Raw genomic sequence first — 25816 nt, 5'->3', positions numbered from 1 at the left:
GTCAAATTGTCTTACCACAAGATATCTATATATGATACTATATTTCTTTCTCACAGATTCTGCCTGGCTTGTTCATTGGCAACTTTAAAGGTAAGATTAGTTTTATCATTATCTATAGGATTACTTAGCAGGGGTCTTACGGTGGTGTTTCACAGGCCTACGGAATTCTCTGACATCTCTGCAGTTTCTTTAACCCCATCTTGCTTCATTTCTGGATTCACCTGGTAGCACTTGAAGAAGAACTTGTTTGTACTCTCGTCCATGTGCTGTGCTGCAAGTACTTTAAGAAAAGAAAAATGAATGCCGTCTCCTCGGAGCATACTTCAGCTGGAATTCCTAAACATTGGCCTGCCTTAAACGATTCCTGTGCTTGGCAGGCGAGCCCGCGTGCCAGACAGATTCTTTGTAAGGCTTATTTCAAGCCCTCCTTATAAGTAAAGGCTTAGTATGCCTCCTGCTTGTTGCTTACATTATTTTGGTTATTTATAACAACTGCTAAAGAGTTCTGTTATCACTGCTTGCGAGACTGATAGGTCTGCAGGTTGCTGTCTGACCACTGATACTCGCACTGTCCATGTCGCGGATGTAAGGTTCTCTGGACCATTTTTCCTTCTTGCATGAGGTTTACTACTTGTGTACAGAAAGAGAGAACCATATTTAGAAAACACAGGAAACTTGTATGTAGACATTCAAATAAATAACCTGTTCTCAAAAGCACTCTGTTAGTAGCAGTTCCAGCTGACTGTCCCTACTTGGAAGTAAACCAGTTGTACCAGTACAGTCATTTTGATACGTCTAGAGCCTGTATTTCCTATGCTTTGGTACAACAGCAAAGCAGGACTCATAGGGGCTGCTGTGATGTCCTGTTCTTTCTGGTCTGTTAAGGCTGGACGGTGTCTGCATTGGGTTTAGATTGTGCTGCACCTCCTCTCTGCCTCACATCCACCCTTCCTTTCCTGCCCCGTCCCCCGTCCCCAAACCTGTGAATTCAGTGGATTTTGGCTGATTTACCTGCCTGTGGACCTGCTGACACATGTTGTTTGCCCGGTGCTTGCTGCCCCTTGGGAGGTGGAGCCAGTCGCCTTGAGAGGCAGCTTGGAGATAGGTGTGATGTTAAAAGCTGCCTTTTGCCACACTGGGATGCAAACATAGTACAACGGCTAGGGTGTAAGGGAGTTAGTTGTGCCATGGTAAGGAAAATGAGATGCATTTGTACTGGTGGAAGTAGGTAATGAAAGGATAATAAAGAAAGCAAGCACTGTATGGACCAGTGACAAAACTAACTTGGTCACAGCCATGTTGCTTCCTCTTTTTGATGCTTTTTCTTTTTTCCTGTCAAGTAATTTAGGAGACGAGTAGAATGGGAAGATGATTGAGAGTGGAGTCCTTTAGGTTTCAAGCTGCCTGGCAGGGTGGGCCCAGGGAACGTGGCTCTCAATCCGGCCCTCTCACTGTGGCCGTCCTGCTGGTAAGCCCGTGACAGCCCACTCAGGAGAGCGAAACTCAGCCAAAGCTATTTCTTGGTGCACTTCTGTTTTCAGCTGATAAACAGTTTGACCAGCTGAGGGGAGTTGGCCAAGGTTGCGGAGTGAGTCAGCGTCCCTGCTGATGCCTGCCAGGGCCTGCGACCCTCTTGCTCTTGCTGCTCCGGCCACTCAGCTGTGCTCCTTGCAGATGGTCCTTAAATGGCTTGGCAGGACACTTACAGCATCGAGGCATGCACGTGAAGGTGGTGTGACTGGGCAGTGTTTCTGAAGGCTAGATGGAAAAAGCAAAGGCTGAAATGCTTCAGCTACCTCTGTGAAAGAGAATAAGGATGGGTTGGCTCTAATTTCAGTGTTTGTGTTATGGAGTCTCTTTTTTTTTTTTTTTAATTGATGAAAAACACAAAGTGTTTGTTTATTGTTGTGACCTTTGCTTCAGTTGCACTTAATCATTATGTTCTACTATCGTGAGTGTCTGTCATAATCTCAAATTAGCTAATGTACCTGGAGAGGAAGAGAGAATATCAGTGTTACAGTACTTCACTAAAACTAAAGGAAACTTAAATTCTCTTTCTGCATGCCCTGCCCCTCAAACTCCCTACTGCCTTGCTGCTTAAGAGCAATTGCAACAAGCTCTCTGGGCAGTGAAGTCATCCCATTTAGGAACAGGCTGTCGGTTAATCACCCACGTGTTTTTCTGGAGGAGTTCGATTACCATGTTTTTGGGGCATGTTCTGATTTGTGGCCCTTTTTCAGAAAGCAACTAATGAATTTTGAGGCTTCTGTAAAGGGGATCATTGACTGAGAAATACTTAGCAGTGTGTGCAGTTGGGATTGGTTAGAGTATCCTGACTTGGGCAGCTGAAATGTCTCGATACTTTTAAAATGGGTTTACAAAATTATTTCCTGTAATGCACTTTTGAGCAGTCTCCTATTTCTTCAGCTTGAGACTGATAGCTTGGACTGAATACAGCTGCATCTTGCCAGTTAGGAGAGTAACCCTGAATCCCTGGCATTGTGCATCTTGCCCGGACACAGGGCTGAGGCTCTGTGGCACCCACCGGGTCTCATGCAAGGAGTGGAGGAGGGAGGTTTTCCAGGTGAGCCAGGGGAGTCTCTGAATCGCTCTGATCTGCCCTCCGGAGGATAGCCTCCCTCTGTTCTCCAGTGACTTCAGGGAGCCTGGGCAGGATTTCCATAGCTAGGTCAAGGACCATTCTGCACACACTCGGGGCGCCCTGCTGCATGGCAGACCTGTGGGGACACTGGTGGGCTGGGAGGGGGCACAGCTGCTGGAGATGGGTGCCTTTGTGCTGAGTGAAAAAGCAGTATGTTAAAGACGTTAAACACTAATCCTGAAAGGAGGTGGTCTGGAGAAGGCATTCAGCGATTTTTCTGATAGGGAAATTATTATTCAATATTCAGCGATATTTCCATTTATGTATAGGGTTTCTTCCTGTCTTTTTTAGACCTAATCAACTTAAAAGCAATCCAGGACAGAGAAAGTGCAAACTGTTCTGCGTTTGACTGGGAGATAAACCAAGGCCCAAGAAAAACTTGTGAAATAAATCTGCAGCAGAAATGGGAATTGAGCTTCCTACTTGCGGTTTGTCTGCTGCTGCACAAACCTTTAGGCACATAGAACGAGGGAGGCTCTTGTAACCGCCTTAGGGTCTGTAGGGTAGGAAGTTGTGCGTAGTCCTGATTATGGAAAGCACTGAAGTACATGCTGAAATCCCTCTAAGTCCGCAGGACTTCAGTATGTCTCTGGAAAACTTTCTGAAATAGCATAGACCTCAGCCTGTGTTTCGGTGCTTATTATGAGATCTATAAGCACCATTCTGCTCATCAATAGCACATTGAAATTGTGATGTGTTCCTGAGAGTGTGTTTGATATTGCACAGCTAGAGGGCAGAAATATTCAAGAAGAACCACAGATGTCCATACAAAATACCAAGACTGAGTTTGGTCTGAAAGCCCAGAAGGAAACAAAGCTTTCGGGCTTCTTCAGTGAAAGTTTAGGAGGAGTTATTTCTTTGCAAATGGGTAGAGGGGGAGCTAAGAGAGAAAAATGAGGGGGGAGGGAGAGAGGAATTTAACTCTTCTTCCCGCTTCTAGTTTGGGGGAGATTGTAGTTTGTTCCAGTTGTACCTCACAGATGAAATTCAATCCTCTCAAAAGACAATTTATTGTGGGATTGCATGCCCACATGTCTTCTGTACTGGAAACATGATGTCCCTTGAAAGGCACCTCTGCTCACAATGAAAACAGGCGCTTTGTTCCTTAAGAGACTAATAACGACAGGATTTTTTAGCCTGTTTCTCTGCACAGACAGAAAACCCGCTATTTGTCCTGATAGGAGGTTCTATATGGGCGCTTGTTCGGTCCCAAGCAGATAGGTGTAGCAGTAGCAAACACTAGAGACTGCAGAGTATTTCTACCTTGAATATGAAAGGGCTTGTGTCCTTCCTTGCTTGTAATCATATTTGGAAGACTCAAATTTTTCCAATGGAATATTTGGGGGCTTTTTGATTTGAAGGGGAAAGCCACAATATGAGGTTTAATTCCCCCCAAAGAGTCCAGCGTTGCTGTGGATGAGCTGGATAGTCTTGGGAAAGTTTCTGCCCTTCCCTTTACTAAGTGTGTAAAAAGACAGTGCCCACCAAGTGGTTCTGGTGTGCTTCTAGATCGAATTAATTCCTGTTATCAGCTGCTTCGTTTTTTTGGGGAAAGTTCCCTTTTCTAGGGCTGTATTTCAGGTACTGGAAACAGGAGAGGGTGAAGATACCATTCTCTTTCAGGTTCATCTTTTGAAGAAAGGCGTTTTATAAATACTCTCATTAAACAGAGTCCTGGACCCTTTTCCCCACCTTTCTTGCTCCCTGGAAAGGTCCTGAGAGGCTGGGACAAAATATGTATTGGAATATAGTGGTGAAGTGGGGGCAGGAGACGTGGAGTTTTTGTTTGCGTGCTTAGTTTCTGTGCGTGCGTGTGTCTAAGCGGGGATCACCGGACTCTGGAACAAAACTCTCCTGCTGTGAAACTGTTCTCAGTAATAGCTCTTAGTGCTCTGAACCACTGGAGTGGAGGTTCTCCTTTAGGTGTCTATCTCCAGTTCTCTCCAAAACAGAAACTAGTGCAGAGAAATGGTTGCTTTACTTAAAAAAAAAAAATAAATAAATCTGATGATGATGGAACTGTAGTTTCCATGCATCTGCAGATTAATGCTGTTGTACACTCTGGGCTGACTTGCCTTCTCTAAGCACTTACCTTGTTTTTGTATACATAACATAAAATTTTATACTGAAAGCTTAATGCTTACTAGCTTACTGGGTTACATGAGCATGTCTGTCTTTTCAGACTAACACCAAAGTCAGGAATGTGGGCTTTGGAGGAGGAAGAAGGGAGGATGTCTTTAGTTTGGGATAGCTTGCTAATGGGAGGAAAGGTGACAAAATGAAAATAAACTAATCTCATTTATTTTGTGGAGACATTTAATCTTCTAAATTCATGAGTGAGTTGCAGTTGTTAAATGTTACAGATCAGGCCCATATCACTGTAAGGCTTTTTCCCCTTTTTCATGGCAGGATGCTTTTGTATTTTGCTCTTAGCAGTAGAGACAGAAAAGACTCTACATCTGTTTCTTCTTCTCTAACTCCGCAAAGGGAGAAACCTTTATTATTCCTCACCTTGCAGTCCCATTTTGATGACTTTGCTACAGCTCTTTGCAATTATGTGTTTGCAGCTCTCTGCATATGAGTAGAGGTCAAGGTAGAGGTTGTAGAATGAAATTGGGGGAAAAGAAACTAAATATGAGTGTGGGAGGGAGAGAGGAAGACTTCCCCAGTGTGAATTTTGTCCTTTTCTGTGGGGAGGGTTTCCTGCTGCATCAGCTGAGAAGAGTTTCACTATATGAAACAATGTTAGGTGAGCTACTGTGAAGAATAGCACCACATTTGAGGGACTCTTTAGGGATGCACAGGATGGGCTTTGACAGGTTTCTTTCACTTTAAAATTTGGAAATGGGATGATTCACACAGTGACTTCAAAATGTGAGCCTGCATGTGGCTGTACAGCACTGCACTACAATAAAGTAGTTAGAATTGCTGTGGTAATGGTCATTCTTCTGGCTTTAGGTGGTCCTTTACATAACCCCTGATTATTTTTTTTTGCAATTTATGGTATGAGACTGAGTGACAGGATACCTAATTTGTGCTGCTGTTCAGCTTTGTCTGTGGTATCTGTAGAGACTCATGGCAGGTGCCAGGGAAGCCAGGGGAATTTCCCCTTTGTAAACTGTTTAAAATTTAGATCCAGGTAATAGTCATTGGCTGGGAAGCTTTTTCTCCTTTACATTTGTGATCTGGATGATTGTTTCTTAAATGTATTGAGGACCTGCCGGTCACCCTGGGATGTAGGTCTGGGATAGCAGCTTCCAGCTTGTTCCTAGGAATATCTGAAGTCTTACTGTCTTACTGAGTAGTTTCAATGTGTTGAAATTCCTTTAGCCTAAGTCCTTGGTTAACTGAAGAACTGAAATCTTCCAGTCTTTTTGTGTTTTACTGTCTCCATTAGGCCTTACAGACTGGTTCAAAGCAATCAACATTTAATTTGGATCATACCTTCTTTTAAAGCTGTTTGCCTTGTGGGTCATTAGAGACTGGGTAAGTATTAACACCTTGAGTTCCAGGCAGCAGGCTGTGAAATTTGTCCTTAACCTTAGGAGAACAGAAAACAGTGATTTTTAGGGACACTTAGGGTGGCTTCTGGGCTTCCAAACCCTTGCCTGCTTAGGTGTTCTCTATGAAATCAAGACTGTCTAATAAACTGTTAAAAAAATCTGAAGATCAGGTGGATTAGAAGACCTCTGCTGGCAAACATTAGAGTTTATTCTTTGAAATGCTCACTCTGAGATTTTTAGGAAATTTTAATGGTTCTGTGAAGCTAGACCTTAATTCTGTTTCAGACAGAATTTGTGTTATTTCTCTCCTGAAGGATTAGGTATCTGTGTTGATCGTGCAGGCTTGATCAGTAGTAAGTAAAATCAGTGCAGTTTTGACTATTCTCTCCATTTTATTACCTGTAGAGAAGCTTGCATAATTGGATTAGGTTCAAATTTTATTGCCTGTTATTGTGCTCATGTGGATCTTGTCTATGGGGCAGTATAATTAAATGTCTAATTCCTCTTTGTGATGAGAAAAGGCATTGAAACTTTATAGTACAGTGGAATAAGATGAAGCAAGAGATGCTAATTAAACTCTTGCACGTACATAAAGAATGTACAGGTGATGCTATTGTTATTTTTGTACCTAGAGAGAGCCGGTTTGAAACCTTTGTGGTCAGTACTCCTTTTTTGTGTGCAACCAGGCTAATGTGAACAGATTGTATGGGTAGATTTGGAAGGCAGGTGTTCGCATCACAAAACCACTGCAGTAATTGCCGTGGTGTGCTGTGCCATTCTCAAACGAAAAGGTCAAAAGTAAATGGACACAAACTAACTTTTACCTGTATTAGTCGTTCTTTGAGGTAATTTTTCTGGCATGCTAATGGTTTAGTATGGGGAAAGTTGCTCATTGATGACAGATAATCTATTTTACCTTCTTTCTCATAGAAACAAACCTATGCTTTTGCAATATCTAGCATCAAATTTTCAGCTGCCCCGGTTTGCTTTCCAGTTTTGAATGTTTGAAACCCCTTGGTTGCAGGTCTAGGAACCACCTTTTCACAACTGCACTTCCTTGCTGTAGCATTTTGCTTTTTCATTAAGTTTGGTATCTTCATCTTCTCAGTCTTTTTTCAGACTTAAAATTATGGTGTGTATTGGCCAAATGCAAATGCACATTTTTCCCTACTAGTTCACAGAAAGTAAGAATCTAGTTACTGTTTTTGCTTGCCTGTTAATACCTTAATTCAAGTGATATGGGTGGCTTCTCTTCTTGGACCTGAACATCAGAAAGGCTATCTCCCAAGTGAAAATAACATCTCCTGAAGGGGGATTTATGGGTAGAGAGGAGGTAAGCTATTTCTTGTACAGCTCTGAGTCTTGTTCAGATGGCCATCACCTGCACATGGGCATACACTGACTTATATCTCTGATGCAAAATACATGAAACTTCTGACTTAAGAACACATTCCTGAGTCACTTAAGCTTGTTCTTTATATAGTATATAATTTGTTTTGGAGTTAAAATGTGTCTTCCCGTTACCCACTCAGATGATGGTGTTCTAGAACAGCTGCATTTGGGGTTTTGCTTTACTTTATTGGTACTTTTTTTTTTTTTTTGAAGCTTCATAAGTGATTTTTTTTTTTTTCAACATGCACAATGGAAAGGGGAGTGGGCTATTCCAAGAGATTAAAAAAATTGTCTTCCTTTTTTCCCTTTATTGCAGATGCCCGAGATGTAGAGCAATTGAGTAAGAATAACATTACGCACATTCTTTCAATCCATGATAGTGCCCGCCCTATGCTCGAGGTAAGAGATGTGGGGGACTCTGTAGTAAATCCTTACTTTTCAGTTGACTGTTATAGTCACCTTGGGATTAATTTCTCATTTTGTACAATTGGTGTTTTGAGACTGATTTTTCTTGGAATTGTTTGATAGCTGTAGTTTTGGGGTCCAGTCACAGATTTTGTTGTTGCTGCTGTTATAACAAGAAATCTAACTGACAAAGGAAAAGACAATTACAGTGTCGATCAATGTAACACAGTAATGGGACTGTGTATTAATTTAATAGTAAAGGTAAGTTCCTTTCTGTGTGGAGTTCAAGCATCACATAAACAACATTCCTTCTCTTCCTTCCCTGCTACTAACCCTCCTTTGTCCGTGGGCCCCTTTCTTGAATCTTAATAGCAGGTGGTTGTGTAAGAGGTTTGCAGTGCTTTTTTGTGTAAAATAGCCGTATTTAGGCTTGGGGCGTGGGAGGAACCAGTGCGCTCTCATATAACACACCTGACATAGCAGAGCATCTGTAGGTCTCCAACACTTTAACGTTGAGGTATTATTCCCCATTTTACTGAAGGGAAGCTGATCTGGAGAGCTGAAATGACTTGACTTGCAGTGTCATCTTGAACAGCGAAAGAGCTGGGACCAGGCTGCAGGTCTCCTTGTGATGGACTGTTGTGCTTTCTTCTTTATGCCAGATAACCTCAGAGGAGGGGAGATTGGCTGGGCTGTGCTACACCTTAAAATCCTGCTCTTTGATTTATGTTGGGAACTGTTGTCCCCTTGAATTTGTTTGTTCCTTTCCTGTGTTCCACTTTTCATAAAATACAGTGAAATAGAGGGTGAGGCAGTTGCTAGTGTTACCCTTCAGATGTTGCTGGGAATCTCTGCTTTTCATTCTCTTGATATAAAAAATCTCTAGTGAATTCAGTCCTTAAACTGTGGAACTTCCACCTCTCCCAGGCAAGTCAATAGGTAAGCTTGAACAAAAGGTGTAATGATTAAAACCAAATCAAGTTACTGGTGAATTCAGGATTGATCTTGAACTTAGAAGTGTGCTGAAGCAGAGCTTTAGCTGTTGACTTTGTTATGCTGTCCGTTTGACTTCTGCTTTACCTGATGCATGTTAATTCTGAAATATACTGAATTTCAAGAGTTCTCTCAGTTGAAGAGATAAACAGTTGTGCTGGGTAAGGAAGATGTAATGTTTCTTCTAAGATGCTGTTCTCTAAAATGAATAGAATCTTGCTTTTTTTATTATCATGAACAGAAAAATAGGAAGACTAATTATGGCACAGATCAGCCGCAGCCTCAGGTCAGCGTTTTTTGTGGTGGTGGTAGTTTTGGCTGCCCACATGCCACCTCCTCACTTGTGGTGGTGCATCTGTTTGTGAGGCTGCATGGTAAATAATTTGGGAGCTTTTGTGGGTTAAATATAACTGAGTCACTATTTCTTCCTCTAGCTACCCCCACAAAAGACACGAAGTAGTATAGCTACCCGGATCTGTTCCAAATCTGGTTCACAGTAGTGTCTCAGAAGTTACAGTGGCATGGGAACAAGTAGTGGCTCGTGGAGAATGGACTTGCTTTATTCACCCCTGCTTCTAAAAGATGTTTCTCCAACTGTGCCTTCTATTTTCTCAGCATGCAGTATACTCCTTGATGTGCTGGTGGTCTGGAAAACAACTGTTAAAACTTCTCCCCAGTTCTTAAAGTAGTGGAATGATGCAAGTGTCATTTGTTTGGGAGCTGAGCTGATTATTAATTACTTTATCATTCATGGTCCTACTGTCATGTTTGTTTGCAACTAAATGCTTCTGTTTAGGAGCAAGGGCCTAGGAAACAGGTGTTAGGTTATGTTACTTCTTTTCTTATTTGCGTCTTTGCCAGGTTTGTTCACAGCTTTTGTATCCACGTTGTGCTTGGGGCTTGTTCTCCAGTCCACTGAAGTCAAATGGGAACGCTTTCCCTATGTGTCTCCCTCTTCCCCTTCCCACCCCCGATTTCACTTGTGGGAAGTGAGGGCTTACATGTGTGTTCAGAAATTAATCTGATTTTAGTTGGACCTTTAAACATGGAATTGCAGTGATATGAGAATTGTTTTCTCCCCCTGAGATTCCTTGTTTTGTGTGTGTGTATTTATGTGAATACTGATCATCTGTAAAAAGCTGCCTTTTCTTGGACTGTGGTAGTTGCATTTGTCTCTTGCTAATAATATTTTATCTCAAATATTTCCTAGTCAACCTATAGGAAATGCTACAAATACTTCATTAAACAAAGCTTTCTGTGCAAGCTATGGAAGGTAAGTGTTTTTAGACATCAAAAAGTTGGTAGTGTTGTACTAACATGTTACCTAAGAGAATTTGGCCTTTTTTGGCTGTGGAACAAACAAGTATGGATGCATACCTTAGCTCTCAAAGAGGTCACAAATTACCCACATCTTGCTTGTCAGATTTTTAAGTTTCAGTAATGACTATTTTAATGCAATAATACTTCTGATACAGCACTTGAAGCTGATGATGGGGGGGTAGAGAATGAAAATGACCAATCTGGCTTTGTTGTCCGTACTCAAGAATGCAATACTCAAGAAATAAAAGCAAATGTCAGTGTATGTGGTGAACACCAACTTGCTACAGATTGTAAAATTATTTTGCACTGTAGTAACTTAGGACATTGCCCCTTTCTGTGATGTTTCAGACTATTTTTACTTGATTAAAATACTCGCAGTACCTTTTTAAAAAGTGTACTTTCCTCTGTGCTTTATATACTACGTTATTTGGATATACATTGCTTTAGTTCCTCATAAGTTGGTGAGCTATTAGAAAATGACTGAAGAGTTTAACAAGAAAGTAATTATATTGGTTTAGATTACATAGTGTAGGCCTGTTGAGAAATAACTTAAAAAAGTTTTCTTACTGGAATTTGGTTTCAGACATTAGCTCAATGATCATTTGCAAACCCTCATGAATGTCTGATTTATGGGTGGCTCATAATCAAAGTTTGGCCTTAGGAAGTTATTGTGAAATTTCAAGCTGGAATAATGAGAAAAAGTAGGTTTAAAAATCAATTGGATTCTGAGACTTTTTATACCTTTAGACATTGGCAGCCTGCTTTAAGTACAAGACTCAGAGTTTTGTAAGGCTTCAAGTGATTTAGACTGGAAGGAATTTGTCAAAATCTGACCTGAACTGTCTTGCAGTATTGCCCCTTAGTTCTTTTTGTATAAACCATTTCAAGGCAATTTGTCTTCTAATAAAACCAATACTGAAATTAGTTTATATTTAGAGAGCATCCTAAGGTTATTGTTCCAATAAAGTGCACAATTGTTATACAGGATATTAACCGCTTAGGTAAGCATTTTGTAGTTTATAGATGCAGGTTTATAGGTCCATCACAGAAAGCTGTAGGTGACTGGTGGTGTGTCCAAGAGAAAGGACTGCATGCTGTATGGAACAAGGTTTGTCATTTCAGATGCACAGAAGTCACCCCCTGAGTAACAGCAATGTCCAACATCATCATTTGTGTTCCTGCAGAGGCAAAAGCCTTGGTGAATCAAGTTGGCTCCTCCAGAGCACTTTGGATAGCTGCCCATGGAACATGCACAGATGTTCTATAAATCCACACAAAAGCCGTATACAGAGGAGAATAATTAGGTTTCTTACCACCTGCTTTCTAATCTTTCTCAGCTAGTTCAGGTTTTAAAATCTCTGTTCAGAACATGAGACACACTGAAAGGTGAACAGGAAACATCTCTGTGTGCTTTAAATAATAACCTGGCAGTAACCTGTTTGATCTATCCAACAGGTTGTCATCTGTCTGTACTTCCGTAAGGCCTTTGACATGGTCCTCCACAACCTCTTTCTCTCTAAATTGGAGAGGGATGGATTTGATGGCTGGACTGTTTGGTAGATGAGGAATTGGTTGGATGGTCGCATCCAGGGGGTAGTGGTCGAGGCCTCAATGTGCAAATGGAGATCAGCGATCTGTATGGGGACCGGTAGCGTTTAGTATTTTCACCAATGACTTAGTGGGATCAAATGCACCCTCAGCAAGTTCACAGGTGACATCAAGCAGTGTGGTGCAGTTAACACACCTGAGGGACGGGATGCCACTCAGAGGGACCTGGACAAGCTTGAGAAGTGAGCCCATGTGAACCTCATGAGGTTCAACAAAGCCAAGTGCAAGGTCCTGCACCTGGGTTGGGGCAACCCTGGTATCAATACAGGCTGGGGATGAACGGATCGAGAGCAGCCCTGAGGACTTGGGGGTACTGGTGGATGGAAAGCTGGATGTGCGCTGGCAGTGTGCACTTGCAGCCCAGAAAGCCAACCATATCCTGGGCTGCATCAAAAGAAGCACAACCAGCAGGTCAGGGGAGGTGATTCTGCCCCTCTGCTCCACTCTAGTGAGACCTCACCTGGAGTGCTGTGTCCAGCTCTGGTGTCCTCAGCACAGGAGTGACATGCTCCTGTTGGAGCAGGTCCAGAGAAGATACATAAAAATGATCAGTGGGCTGGAGCACTTCTCCTATGAGGAAAGGCTGAGACAGCTGGGGTTGTTCAGCCTGGAGAAGAGAAGACTCTGGGGAGGCTTTATTGCAGCCTTTCAGTAAAGGGGGCTTGTAGGAAAGGTGGGGACAGACTGTTTAGTAGGGCATGTTGCGACAGGACAAGGGGTGATGGTTTGAAACTAAAAGAGGGTAGATTTAGACTAGATGTAAGGAAGAAACTTCTTTACAATGAGTGGTGAAACACTGGAACAGGTTGCCCAGAGAGGTGGTAGATGCCCCGTCCCTGGAAACATTCAAGGCCAGGCTGGACAGGGCTCTGAGCAGCCTGATCTAGTTGATTCTGTGATCTCTTGGTAGAGCTCTTTTTAAAGCTGGGACAGGTAGCTGTTGGGGTTGGAGACCAGAAGGCCAAAGGTCTGACTGTTGTGACACCCATGTATTCTTACCAAGCTGGTGCCGTCATTCAGAACCCAGTTCTTCCCCCCGTTGCTGCAAAGGACGCCAGCTAGGTGTTCCTCTGCTGCATTAGATCTGGATAACAAATTTTGTGCCAGTTAATCTTAAGCAAAGTAAGTAAAGGCAAATCTAGCTATTCTTGCCAGAAGAATCTGGTTGCAGGTCCATTAAAGTTGAGGGTTTTCCAGGTGTTTGACCCTGTTCTGGGGAGTGTTACATGGAGATGAATGTGGACCTGAACCAAATAGGATGTTGGTGTGGATTGTGCAGCTGCTTGAAAACAGTTGCATCCCATTCTGGAAAGTGTGTGCTGCGGTGGACAGTTGCATCCAAGCAGCTGAACTTGCAGCTTGTGTGTAATTCAGGAAGGAGAACAGCACTGGGCCTGGGGGAGCAAGGGCTGCTGGAAGTTCTTCTGGTCAGACAGTCGCTGGGGCCCTGTCCCAGAGAGTTGTTATCTGCAGAGGGGGGCAGGGGTGGAGAGGTGTTCTGTGGGTCCCCGTATGGAGAACCCACCTCGGAAAACAGCGTAATTGTGTGTGTCTGGCAAATGATGTCACACGGATTTGGACTGGAAGAAAGAAAGACAAACTGTGAGGGTAAGTAACTGCTGAAATGTATTGCCAGAGGCAATGGTGCATTTTCTTGCTTGCTCTGTTTTTGTGTGGAAGTTGAGTCGGGTCAGGGTGGGTTACAGAGGTCTTTGAGCTTTGCAGCCAAAGTATTTCCCAGTCCTTGTTCTGCCCAAGTTGCTTTGGGGTCCCAGTTGTGGTGGCTGTTGTGTGTGTTATAGACACCTGTCCCTCGGTCAGGAAATGGACTGAAACTACCTGTTCCTTTCACGCTGTCCGCAACACTTGTCAGTTACTAGTAATTTTGCTGTTGCTTTTGACTGTCACCAGAGGTTTGATCTAGTGAATGTATAAATCTTCTCACCAGTTGCCTGTGGTTGTGGAGACCTTTGGTGTTAATTTATTTACAACATTATCATTGTCAGACTGACCACTGCTGCATTGCAGGAAGCCTTGTATGTTGTGCTCATCCTGGAGCCATCGTAATGATCACAGTAACATAGACCTTAAATCAACAGGAGTTTACCTGTGTGTTCCTGTACTGCTGTCTACCACAAAAGCTTTTCATTGTTCGCCCTGTTTAGGACAAATTGCATTAAGGGTAGGCTTTTGTGTGTGTGCTGCTTCTATTTGCACATCAGTTTTCTTTGTTTTCTGTTACTACAGAATGTTTGTTTTTATTTTCAGTGTGCTGTTTTTTTCAGAGGAGGAAAGAGACTATCAGTAGATGTGATATGTTTCACCCAAGTGACTTTAATTGAAACTAAGTAAATGAAATTCCAACAAAACATGCACATTTTTTTGGCTTGGGGGCATGGTCATCTCTGCTTGGTACCAAAGCTGTCATAAGTTTTTTAGGCAGCTCCATGTGAACAGCCAATCTGTGTCCCTGTGATGCTCATGTACCAGATGGTTCTGTTTCGAGTCTTACCAGTTGTGGGATTTCTTCTTCAAAGAAAGAGAGTGATCTTACAGCCGTGTATGGAGTTTTTTTGAATGTTGCAATAATGTCTTCTGGTTGCTGAGAGAATATGTGATGCCTATGAAACATTTGCTCTTCTTTTTCTCTAATGTTCTCAAAATACTGCCTGTATAGATTATGGTTTCCCCCCCTCATTCTGCGTAGTTAACCAGAGCACCTGCAGACAACAGTAAATTACTATTTATTATTATTCTGATGCCATTAACAGTATCATCTTAATCTGGTACATGCTACCTCCAGAGCAGTGATTTTCCTCCCATTTTTCCTGAATTAATGACTACCTGAATAAGTGTTGATATAGTAGGTGGGTGGAGGGGTGGGGAAAGTAGAGAAGAGTTAACTGCTGGCTGAACTAAGCATCTTTCTTGTCCAGTCTGTTAGCTTGTGCAGCCAGCACGACTTAAATGAACTATGTCTTTGGAAATAAAAAACTTCACAGGCCAGGTCATCTTATGAATAATTTCAGATTTTTTTTTTTCTTCCTTGCAAATAATAAAAATCTTAATCAGAATAGAAATAGGGTTTCAAATACTCTGTATCTAAGAACCTGAACTGAAAGGGAGGAGTGCAGTTAAGAAAAAAATCTGTGCTGATCTTTTAAAACAATCTTTTATACTCCCCGAAAACAGTCAAATGCATTAATAGAATACAGGCAACAAAAATATGCTGTAACTGGAACAGAACCCAGTAAGTGTGAGGAATAGAAGTTGTAGGAAAAATAAGGGTGCTACAGAGAAGCTGTATAACTTCTCTGCACCAGTTTTATCTCTGCTGAATGCTGTGATTTCCCTGTTTTATGAGGTGTTAAGGATGAGAAAGTTGCAGCTGGGGAAATCACAAGAGGAAGTGTTGGATCAAGTTTATGAATTAAAAAGAAAAGTGTATGACTGGTTGGTAAATCCAGATCTTTGGAGGAAAGTGAAGACTTAATGATGGAACATCTATGAAAAACTGAGAAATGTTTCTAAGATCAAAGGGTCATAGCCTGCAGACCTAGCATAGATAATGCATTTGTATCAGCTTGCATTAAGATCTGAAATCTCATTTCATATTTTTTAAGCCTGGCTGGATTTTGTAAATCTTAATGCAGTTTTAGAGGACATGATACCCTTGCATATTTACAGATGATCTGTAGACTATACATGTACAGTTTTTTAGAAAAGGAAAGCAAACTAAGCTATTACAGAGGAACTGAACCGACAGCTCTGGCACAATGCAAGTAATCTGCTTAACATAGTTTGTGGATAGTATTTTTGCAGCTATTTTTGTTTTTGCTATAGAAACCTATCGTATCTGCTGTTAGCACTTAATGTGACGAGGTTTACTATGGGGGAGCTTTTACTGAAGCTTCGAAGTGGGATAGCCTCATCTCCTTTAGTTTTCTAATTTTTTCTTTCCATCACCAGTTTGTGGAAACTTCTTTCTCTTATGGTTGCAGATTCTGGACTGACTTAATTTTGTGTGTGTATAGCAGGGATTCTGCTGCGCTAGAACAAAGGAAAAAATTTCTGTGTTGTGCCCCCAGCTACCCCAGCTGATAACTCTGGATGTGCTGAAAGCTGCCTTAGTGCTGCTTTCTTTAGTTCTGTAACCCAAAGAAAGCGTTTGTCTGGACTCTAAAAGCGTATCGCTGCCTAACATGAAATAACTAAGTAGGGAAATATTGGGAAACCATTCTCAGCTCTACTTTTTTTTTTTTTTTTTAAGCATATGCTAATTCTGGACAGATGCTGTTCAGCAAGTGGGAACTGCCAGTCTATTAAAACAGTGTCATGACGTTGGATAGCGTGCAGAAGTCTTGTGCTGTAGGAGGCTATTCATATAGGAATATTGCATCTTGATGACATGATGAGAGAAGTCCCTGCCAGGCATGCCTGGGCATCATGTTCTCTGCACAGGCTCTGCTCTGCTGTCTTTGATATCCAGCCTAATGACTTATGGGAGCTATTGAAGAGGGAGATGGCGAGATAGCCTTTAAAATCAGAATTGCTAATATCTTATCAGAAGGTCGTTGTTGTTGTATAAAGATCAGCTCTGCACATCAATAATTTAGTCAAGTCAGACTGTTGCATTTCTGTCTCTAGCACTAAGCTCTTACATGGCCGGTGTTGGAAGCTGCTGATTTCCAGCCTTTATGCTACCATCAAGAGGAAGTGGACAAGCACTTCTTCTAATAAAAAGCTTAACTTTCTTCGGTGATGTTTCACTGGCTTTTCATGGCAAGGGTTTCCTCTCATGAGATGTTTCAGAAGATCATGCTGAGCAAAATAGCTACCATTTTTCTTTCAGGTGTGGTGGCAGCAGATGATTCTCTGTAGTTTGAAGTAATGCCCTGCCTGACATTGGCTTTGCTTGTGAAGTTGGGAGCTATGACTAATTTTCAAAAATGACAACAGTAGCCCACTAAGAAGCCTCCAAGAGATGTCCACAGAGTAGCTTTTAAAGTGTGTCAAGCTGGGCCTTCATCACGAGGTACCCTTGGCACTAAATTAGTTCACTGTTTGAATTGCTCAGCACATGCTAGTTGTGTCAGGGGAGGCACGTTCCTGTAGTGGCAGATGGCAGAGAGGAGAGGATGAGGATGGTTTGAAGCTTTCAATAGCGAGCTGTTTGCACAAGAGATGTTTAGACCGGTAAAAGCCTGGTGTTTCTCATTGCTGGGATAGCGTTGACCAGAACAGAGCAAATGCTCTGACCTGCTGCATGCAGAGGAGATGAAATCATAGAATCATTTATGTTGGAAAAGAGCTTGAAGAATATCAAGTCCAGTCATTATGGATGATGTGGGGAGTGTGTTAATCCATGCTTGTAATTTCGGCATATTCCAGAGGTGTAGTGATCATATTCCAGCATTCTCTGAAAGAAAGAGGTGGGTGGGATATATTGGTTTTTTGTAGTACTTCAGAGGTCCCTGTGAAGGTTCACAGACCAAGTGCTGAGATGTTAGATATGCCCTGTGTGCCTGGGGGCTTGAATACATCATCTAGTCAAGGCAGACTAAGAAGTTCCTTCCTTGTGGCTGAAAGATGTAGTCCAATAAATCCTCTTTGTGTGTCCTAAAGGAGATAAACCACAATTTGCTATGAACTCTGGTGTTTTCTCCCACTCTGTGTTCCTTCAGATGAGCCAGGTTAGAACTGGAATTCAGGGGTAGAATTAGAAATAGTATGTGCAGCTGTTTGATGCAAGTAAAGTAAAATCCTGAATTCTGCAACATTTCTCTCTTATAATTTTAGAAAGGGTGATAGAGAGGAGAGATGGGGTAGGAGGGCTTTAATGGGACGCTTTGTTTGTGATTGGCACATTCCAGCCTTAATGATACAGACTTTCAAGTGTGTCACTGAGACTACTGCCTAAGAAAACCATAAAAAATGTTTCAAAAAAGCCCCAAGACTTATAAAAACTATTGTATTATTCAAGGTAGCACAAACCAAATAGATAAATGCAGTTGCAGGAGCATCCCGCTTTCTGTTGTTCATATTGAAGTAATTTCAATTTCATTTGTAATATTTTTCAAAACCAAACCTGAGTGTGTTTTTTCACTAAAGTCAATTAGTGGTTGTTTTTTGCTGAAACACAAATGTATTTTCTATGAGTCATTAATAAAATCAGCACCATTGGTGATTGCTACAGAAAGTAACTGAAAGGACAAACAAACGGTTGAATGGTTTTCAGTTTAGCAGGTTCAGTTTGGTGCATTACTGGACAAAACCCTTGATAAACTTAAGTTGGTTTGGCTTGAGGAAGCTTTGTGCCGGCTGTTTCCCACTTTAGCTTTTTTGCTGAAATGCCCCTAAACAAAAATAAGTCCTCCTGCCCTCATCTGTAGATGTGACGACTCAAATTAACACATGGTTTTTGACTAACCTGAAAGAACTTGCCAGGTGCTGGAGGTTTTCTATTTGCATCTGGCTTCACAAATTTAAGTTTAGGGGTTTAGGTTTAAAAAAAATTTCTTGGAAGTCGTTGACGTTATCTTTACATAAATTTAAATAGAGAGGTTTAATGCCAAAAATACAATCCTGCTCTTTTTAAGCTTTTCTTTTTTACATCCCCTTCCCCTCACCCCCTGCCCTTGGAGAACAGAAATTTTGTAACTTGACGTTCTTTCCCTCTCTCCTCACCTTTTAACAACTGCAGTTCTAGATTCAGGTTTCCATTGCTAACTAGAGCCTCAGCAGTGTCATATACGCAGTAGTGACGGGTACAATGTTCTGAAGAATATCTGTAAAAAATATTACATGGAAAACACATTAAAAATGAAATTAGTAGCATTTTTAGTCCTTCCTCCTGTTCTCCTGCCTGCTGTTTTGCTAGAATACACAGTTTTATACAAAAATTGCTGGATAGTTTTCTTTCATGGATAAATTTTATTAGTACGAATTAGGGTGTAATCAAGCTGGGCATCATTCTTGATTACTTCAGAACAACTTTGATCATTACAAAGGAGCAAATACCCGTACAGGTATGCATTTGTCTCCCAGTACTTCTTGCACCATATCTTGTTCAGAGTGAAAATTAATCTTGGTATTGTGCAATTAAATTTGTGCGTGCTCTTTAGAGATCCTATTCTCAGTCACTGACCCGTTATCTGACATGTAGCACTTGCAGTAGCAAAATGACACATCTACAGAATTCTATGTGTTCTACTTAAAAAACCCAAATGCCAGTTTTTACAAGTTTAGTTAAAATGAAGCTGAAGTTTTTAAAATAGATTATAGGTAAGTAGACTGGAACCAGCATTCCTTAAACTGCACTGTTGTGTTTCCTGAGCACTTTTTTAAAAGATATTTAAATCTTTCATTATTAAATTCTGTATTTCACAAAGCTAATGGTATTTGGAAGGTGGTGGTCTATAATCTTACCGACTTTTGCAAATGTGAGACAACTGTTCAGTTTCCAATCTTAGTAGATTGACCTCTGAAATAATTAGAAATTTGGAAATGACTGCAATTCCATGAATACCTTATTAACTGTAGTGTAAAACCTCTGCATATGTATGTGTGCGCACCTAAACCTTTTTGTTCATAATGCTTTGATATTCGCTGCAGCAGAATTTACTTAGTTCTAGAATCTGCAATGAAATTGTGCAAGTGGTGTTGTGTCTCAAATAACAGTGAATTTTAGAAATTTTACTTAACTCTCGCTTGTTTCAACTCTGAAAATCTTGAAATCGGAATACTTGCCCTGGTTTTGTTAGCTCTCACTGTATCGGTTTAACTGTAGCATTTAGTTTCAGGGCCTAAGAGAGACAGAAATCTAGTTTTGGTGGTTATTCTGCTGAAACAGAAAACAGAAAAGTAAATTATATTTTATTTTACTGATTTTTTTTGGGGGTGATCTTAACAGGTTAAATACACCAAAAGAAATGAAGTGCTGCTTTTATTTGATGAGGGCGTCAAGATCATCATGTGAATAAAAAGGAAAAAGTTGAGAGAGGTGTGTGTTGGAGGGTAGGACTGTTTGGTAAAGGTGATGGAGAAAGGAAACTGAGCAATGATTTAAAAGTAACAAGTGGAAAGTAGCACGGAACTGAGATGACAGAAGAAAACTGTGTTCAGCATCTCATTGTCCTAGGAGCTTGCGTTTGAACACATTCTGTATGTACGGACTGTTTTATTACCTGAGAAACATACGTAACTTCTGTGTAGTTAAAAAGGTTGGATTTTTTTTTTAATGGATAATCTGGGGAAAAAGCTTGTTAGGAGACATGAGACAAGACGGACACAGCTGTCAGCTGAAAGAATGTTTTAATAACAATATATTAGTATCAGTATTCAATAAACAAAGTGGATGTGTTATACTACATGAAGTATTTAAACCTTTTCATCAGTTTTTATAATTGTAGGCTTTTCTCTTTGCTTTGAACAAATACCATGTTTTGGGATGAGTAGCTGTTCTGTGGGACCTAATTTAGTGTGTGTAGGTGAAGTGGTGCAATACCTGTTTTGAGTTTTCTGTCCTTCCTCCACTGAATAACTTTTAGAGAGCTGTCATTCCTAGGGAATGAAGTAGAGTTAATTTAAAAATAAATCAATAAATAAAATAAAGACTTCCATAGGGTTGACAGCAAATTTGTATTTGTCTTTCCATCTTTTTTAATATGCAGTTTTGGTTCAAGTTTGGTTTGCATCTGCAACCAGACTCAAGTTTATTTAATGAAACTACAGACTAGGTAATGATTTGGAGCCTGCTGAAAGTTCCTTTAGGAGCTGCTCTGCTTGACTCTTTAACTGTCTTTTGATTTAGCTTACTCTGTTTTAGTCACTGTTTCAGTAATTGTTGCCTTTTTACATCTTAGGCTTTGCAGTTCCAGAGTGGTAAGCAAACTGCTAGGTAATAAAACAGTGATCTGTCTTAATCTTTCTTGCATGCTACTACCCTATCTGAAATGTTGTAGGTATTTACATGTTTGGTTGGCATAAACTGTTCTGCTTTGAAAGGTCCCTTTGGGACAGTTCTTAGATGTTATCTGCAAGGTGTGTGCACAGGAAGGACAGCAGTGTCTTGGGGCGCAAATACACAAATAAGGTTACAATCCTGAGTAACTTTTTTTTAAAAAAAAAGTCACAGGCAGCAGGGTTTGGTAATCAAGTATCTTCCTATTGTAAATATGGTTAAAAAAGAAAGTCTGTTTAGCATATGTGAGGAAAAGCTAATTCCATCAATCAGCATACGAATATCTGCAGGGAAACACTTCCCCACCCCCCCACCCCAGTCTCATCTATGTGATCCTGCCCAGTACAATCTCGTGTCATTGTTGTATTTCAGGTATCCAATTACGATGAATGATACTTAAGCCTATTATTATCATTATTTCAACCAAGAGAAGCAAAACTTGACGGTAGAGTGGGATCCTCAGGAGTTACCAACCTGGGCCAAACTGTGTTTGGGTCAAAGTCACTGAGAGTTTCACTGTTGATTTTTGTGGGAGTCAGGTTAGGTCACTGCGCAGTATTTATGAAATCCCACCTGTAACTATTTCTGAGTTGAATGTGTGATTATTTCCTCACAGGGAGGAGTCCATCACCACAGCCTTCCAAAAACACCGTGCAAGTGACGTGCATCAGTCAAAATACCATATTCCAGGAACTTTAACCCTCTTCTGTCTGAAAAGCTATGTTAATATAAGGCTAATTGCCCAATGCTGAGCAGTTGCGAGCACAGTAGTGAAAAGTGTGCCGTGGGCTTCACTGGATGCTGTGAGTGCTGAAGACCTCCAGGATCAGGCTCTGGATGAGCCATTCAGCACCATGTGCGGTCTCTCACAGGGTAGTTTCACGCTTGCTTGCGGTAGTGGGAACTAACCAGCCATGACAAAAAAAAAGAACATTGTGGGTCTTAAACTTGTGCTGGTGCTACTTCTGCTTTTAAAGTGAAGATGATCTGAAAGCCCCTCTGCACTCAGCCTGTGAAAAGCGCTCAGCATGTGCCATAGCTTCTGAAATCTGTGGAACAACTTGCGTCAGTGCGTGCTGGAGGAGCGAACCTTCTGGCATATAGCGCGCTCCGGAGTTAACCCATCTCCTGTGTTCTGTTTTCTTCCTGTTTTTTCCCTTGGTGGTGCAGTTGGTGGTATGGAGCTGTCTAGAGGTGTGGGGGAAAGAATAGCATGTAAATTTACTTTCAGGTCACAGGCCCGTGTTCTACTGGAGTGACTCACTTCAAGTGATACTGGTGTCCGAGATAAACCTCTCAGATGCGTCATACAAGATACTTCTTATCGTAATTAATGTGTCACAATATAATTACCATCCTTGGCTCAGCAGGCTATCTTTATATGTATTACTGCTACATTGCCTTTCTAAAGGCATGTATCTACGCAAACTGTTGTGGGTGAGCTTATGGTTGTGGAACCATCCTGGTTTCCCACAACAGGCATCCCTTCTCCTGATGCAGGGCAGGAGGCACTGTTACTTGTTGATGCCGTTGCCTTTGGCAGCAAGCTCTGTTGGTTTGCAAACAAATTTCATTCTTATTCTCTCTCCCCTCAGCTGCATTTTGCCACGAAGCTCTCGTGCATGAGCCCTTGTCTTGGTGTTGCGTTGATGGTACCTTCTCCGTTGTTGGGCACTGTCATGTTTCCATCTCTGTGCTTAGCGCTGTCTACAGAGCATTCCCTGCTCTGGTTCTGCCTTCCCCAGACCAGGCCGTGGGCAGAAGCAACTCTCCAGTTGTGGCACACTGGGAATGGCTTGTCAGAGCAAGGAGGTCTGGTAAAACAGGGTGGGAACAGGGCAGGCTCTCAGAACCGTGTGGCTGTGAAGAAGATGCTGGCTGAAGGGGTTCTGCTGGGTTGAGAAAATGGCTGGTGCTTGTGTAAGCGGTGGTGAAGAGATGGGGGTGAGGTATCACCACATCCTTTCTGACATAGCGGTGAAGTTCACGCGTCTTGCAGAGGATTAGCATGATGGTCTATCGTGGTGCCAGGGGTCAGGACCTTTTATAAAAAGGATTGCTCTTTGGTGTGAGATGGCAGGTGAAGTAACAGTGGGTGTGTAAGGGAAATAGAGGGGTTTCTGACCCAGCAAAGCAAAAGTGGTGTTGAAGAAGATACTGCCTCAGGTAGTTATCGCAGTTAAGCAATAAAAATTCCTCCCTCCCACCCCCGCTAGCAGATGAAATGCCTGGTAGATGCATGTTGTGTTCCACTTTGTTAGCAAAGGATCTCTTACAGATAAATGTGTGACTTTCAATGTGTTGTTGAACACGCAGGATTATTGCAAGGGTTTGCATTGTTACAGAAGGATAAACTGAGATGTGTTTTATGGTGTGACCTTTTGCTGTGAATCCTTATCTTTACAAGTACATCTGAAAAATTCACAAAACTGCATCTGAGAAGTCAAAAGACTTCCAGTGAATGATTTAGTACTTGTGTGTCTGAGCTGCAACAACGTGTATTCTTGGAAGACCTATTTGAGAAGTTAGCTAAATGTACTTTCAGAAGTGTTCTTTTTCTTAACAGTCATAGGAGCAAAAGAAGCTTTGAAAATAAAATGACAGTTAAAATGAGCGTTGACAATGCAAAGCAGTAGTGTGTATTATAGTGTTGTTTTAAATGTACCAGTAACATTTTTAATGCATCAGAAATGGTTATCGTAACTTCCCTAATTGATCTTGTAACTTATTATAATAGCCGACTGAAGTGAGGTTAACTTTGTGGGAGAAAAGTATGAGTTTTATGGTTGTCCCTGAAGTTTCCCAAAAATAAAAAAAACAAACCCCACACCACAAACATGTTTCTTCTCTGAAATGCATTTTGTTTGATTTATCAACCAAGCAAAGAAAAGTGACTGCATGGGATCAAAAGAAGTAGCATCACAATTTTAAGCTATAGCATCTGTTCAGAGAAGGGGAAGGGCAGGAGAAGATGCAACTGAATTTTACTAGAAATGTAAGAAGAGTGAGATTTTGAAAAAGAGGTTTATGCCTTTTTAGTAGAGATGGTTCTATTTTAAAAAGCTTGCTGTTGGGCCTTGGGATAAGCATGACTATGCTACCTGCTGGTGTCTTAGCAATGAAGCAGATGTGAAAAGTATTTTAAAATCTGGCTGCATAGATATGATCTCTGCCTGTCTGAATAATGGTGTGCCTTCCTCAAAGTCAGTAAAACTGCACCAGTTTAGAGCAGGACTTGTGCAGTTGTAGATAAATGTATTTAACTTGGCTATTTTCTCATTCCTTTTTGCTTCTTTACACAGGGAGTGAAGTACCTGTGCATTCCTGCTGCTGACTCACCATCACAGAACCTGTAAGTTTTCTTGGAAAATAAACCACAAACCCCCAGAAGTCCCTCAGTGTCGTGATACCTGTATTACAATGAGCTGGAAGATCTGATTCTGATCTCTCTGAAGTATTACACAAATGTGGGGTTTAATCTGTTAAAAAAACCACAGTAACACTTTATTCCAGGCACTTTGGTTCGGACCCTCTTTTTGTGTGTGAGGGTTTGTAGGGTGCAAATGCTTTTCATTTGTAGCTTTAAACTTCAGGAATTCCGTAGTCTGCTCCTAATTTGTCCCATTTGCTTGGCTGTTCTTTTTTTTTTTTTTTTTTTTTTTTAGCACTATCTCCAGCCATTAACAAAAAGAAAATATTTGAAAGAGGTGTGAAGCCTCGTTCTTCAAGGGTTGAAATAAATTCCTCACGGTGAGCCTTCAAGATAAAGTCCCAGTGTGCAAACTACCCCTGCAACTATCTGCTCTGGACTTCTTGAAGCTGCCTCAGAAGGCCCCACTGCTCTTAGTAGGAGGCTGGCACAGCACGGAGTTTCTGCCCTGTGGTGACTCTTGCCTCGAGGATATATGTACTGAAACTAGGGTGTCCCAGCCTCGCTCTTTCTCATCTCAGCTAATGTTCATGAAACACTAAGTGACTTGCCCTTGGTTTTAATGTTTTGAGCCGTCGAACATGGCAAGTCTTGATTCCAAAGAGAAATCAAAACAGGTTTTGTAAGAGAACTTGGATGGTGACCAACTCTTTCTTCTCGAGCTCACTGTTTATGTTGGGGAGAGGTGAGGGGGCTTTCAGCCACATCCTGCTACCAAGTTTTGTAGAGAAACAAGTAGTTGAAAGAGGCCTGGTAGGTACGGAAGGAAGTGCAGCGCTGCTTTTCTCTCACATCACAGCAATATTCCGGCTTGTGCTTTCAGGGGATATTTTTAGAGCATGTGTTTCTCGTACCCTAGAAATATTCCAGTGTGGCATTTGTGTGGTGATTTGCCTTTTTCATTCTGCATTTCTGTCGTGATTTTAGGGGTGGAGGGGGAAACCTTCAAACCGCCACCACATACCCCCCCGCCCCAACCCACAATAAAAAACACCCCAAACCCCTAAATTTCCAGGACAGGTCTGTAATGAGAAAGCAGACAGCTAACTTTCTTTGTCAAGGACAATTTTTGTCTCCTCAATACTTAAATAAGAATAAAAAATGTTAAATCCTTTTGGGAAGGAAAAGAAATAAGACATTAGAGGGAAACACTCGTATGTCCTATTAATTGTTTGTTGATATTCTGACATCTGTGGCTTTTCTGAAAATGTTTTGCAAATCTGCTTCCTTTGTTAATAGAGATCTGGATCAATTGGGAATGGAAATAGAAAGGATGGCATTTGTGATGAATGTTAACCAGTGTACGGTTCAGCTGCTCGCTCACTGTTAATTTCAAGGAGTTATATTGAAAAACCACCTCTAGCACTTGAGCTGTCTGGCACAGTACCAAAGCTCTTAAAGCTTCAGTAAGAAGATACAATATTTGCATGAGTATTGTTTCTGTTATGCTGCAGGCATCTGAAATACTTGCTTTGGTATCAGGTGGCTGCAAGCAAATGTCATTACTTCTAATACTGATACATTTTATCACTTAAAATAAA

General features: G+C 41.4%; 1 protein-coding gene across 3 annotated transcripts in view; it reads left to right on the top strand.

Annotated features, from left to right (window-relative positions):
* DUSP22 (dual specificity phosphatase 22) overlaps positions 1-25816 on the top strand; it is a 44420-nt gene that overhangs the window by 6266 nt on the left and 12338 nt on the right. For 2 of the 3 annotated variants that reach the window (XM_080379937.1, XM_080379936.1), the window contains exons 2-4: positions 57-90; positions 7874-7956; positions 24148-24197. In XM_080379937.1, coding sequence (XP_080236063.1) covers positions 57-90; positions 7874-7956; positions 24148-24197 — 167 coding nt within the window. The remainder of the gene's footprint in view (positions 1-56; positions 91-7873; positions 7957-24147; positions 24198-25816) is intronic. The other variant, XM_080379938.1, reaches the window with a different exon arrangement.

The sequence above is a fragment of the Falco punctatus genome, assembly GCF_963210335.1.
Source record: "Falco punctatus genome assembly, chromosome: 3".
Taxonomy (NCBI): domain Eukaryota; kingdom Metazoa; phylum Chordata; class Aves; order Falconiformes; family Falconidae; genus Falco; species Falco punctatus.
This window is presented reverse-complemented; position numbering and strand designations above follow the sequence as displayed.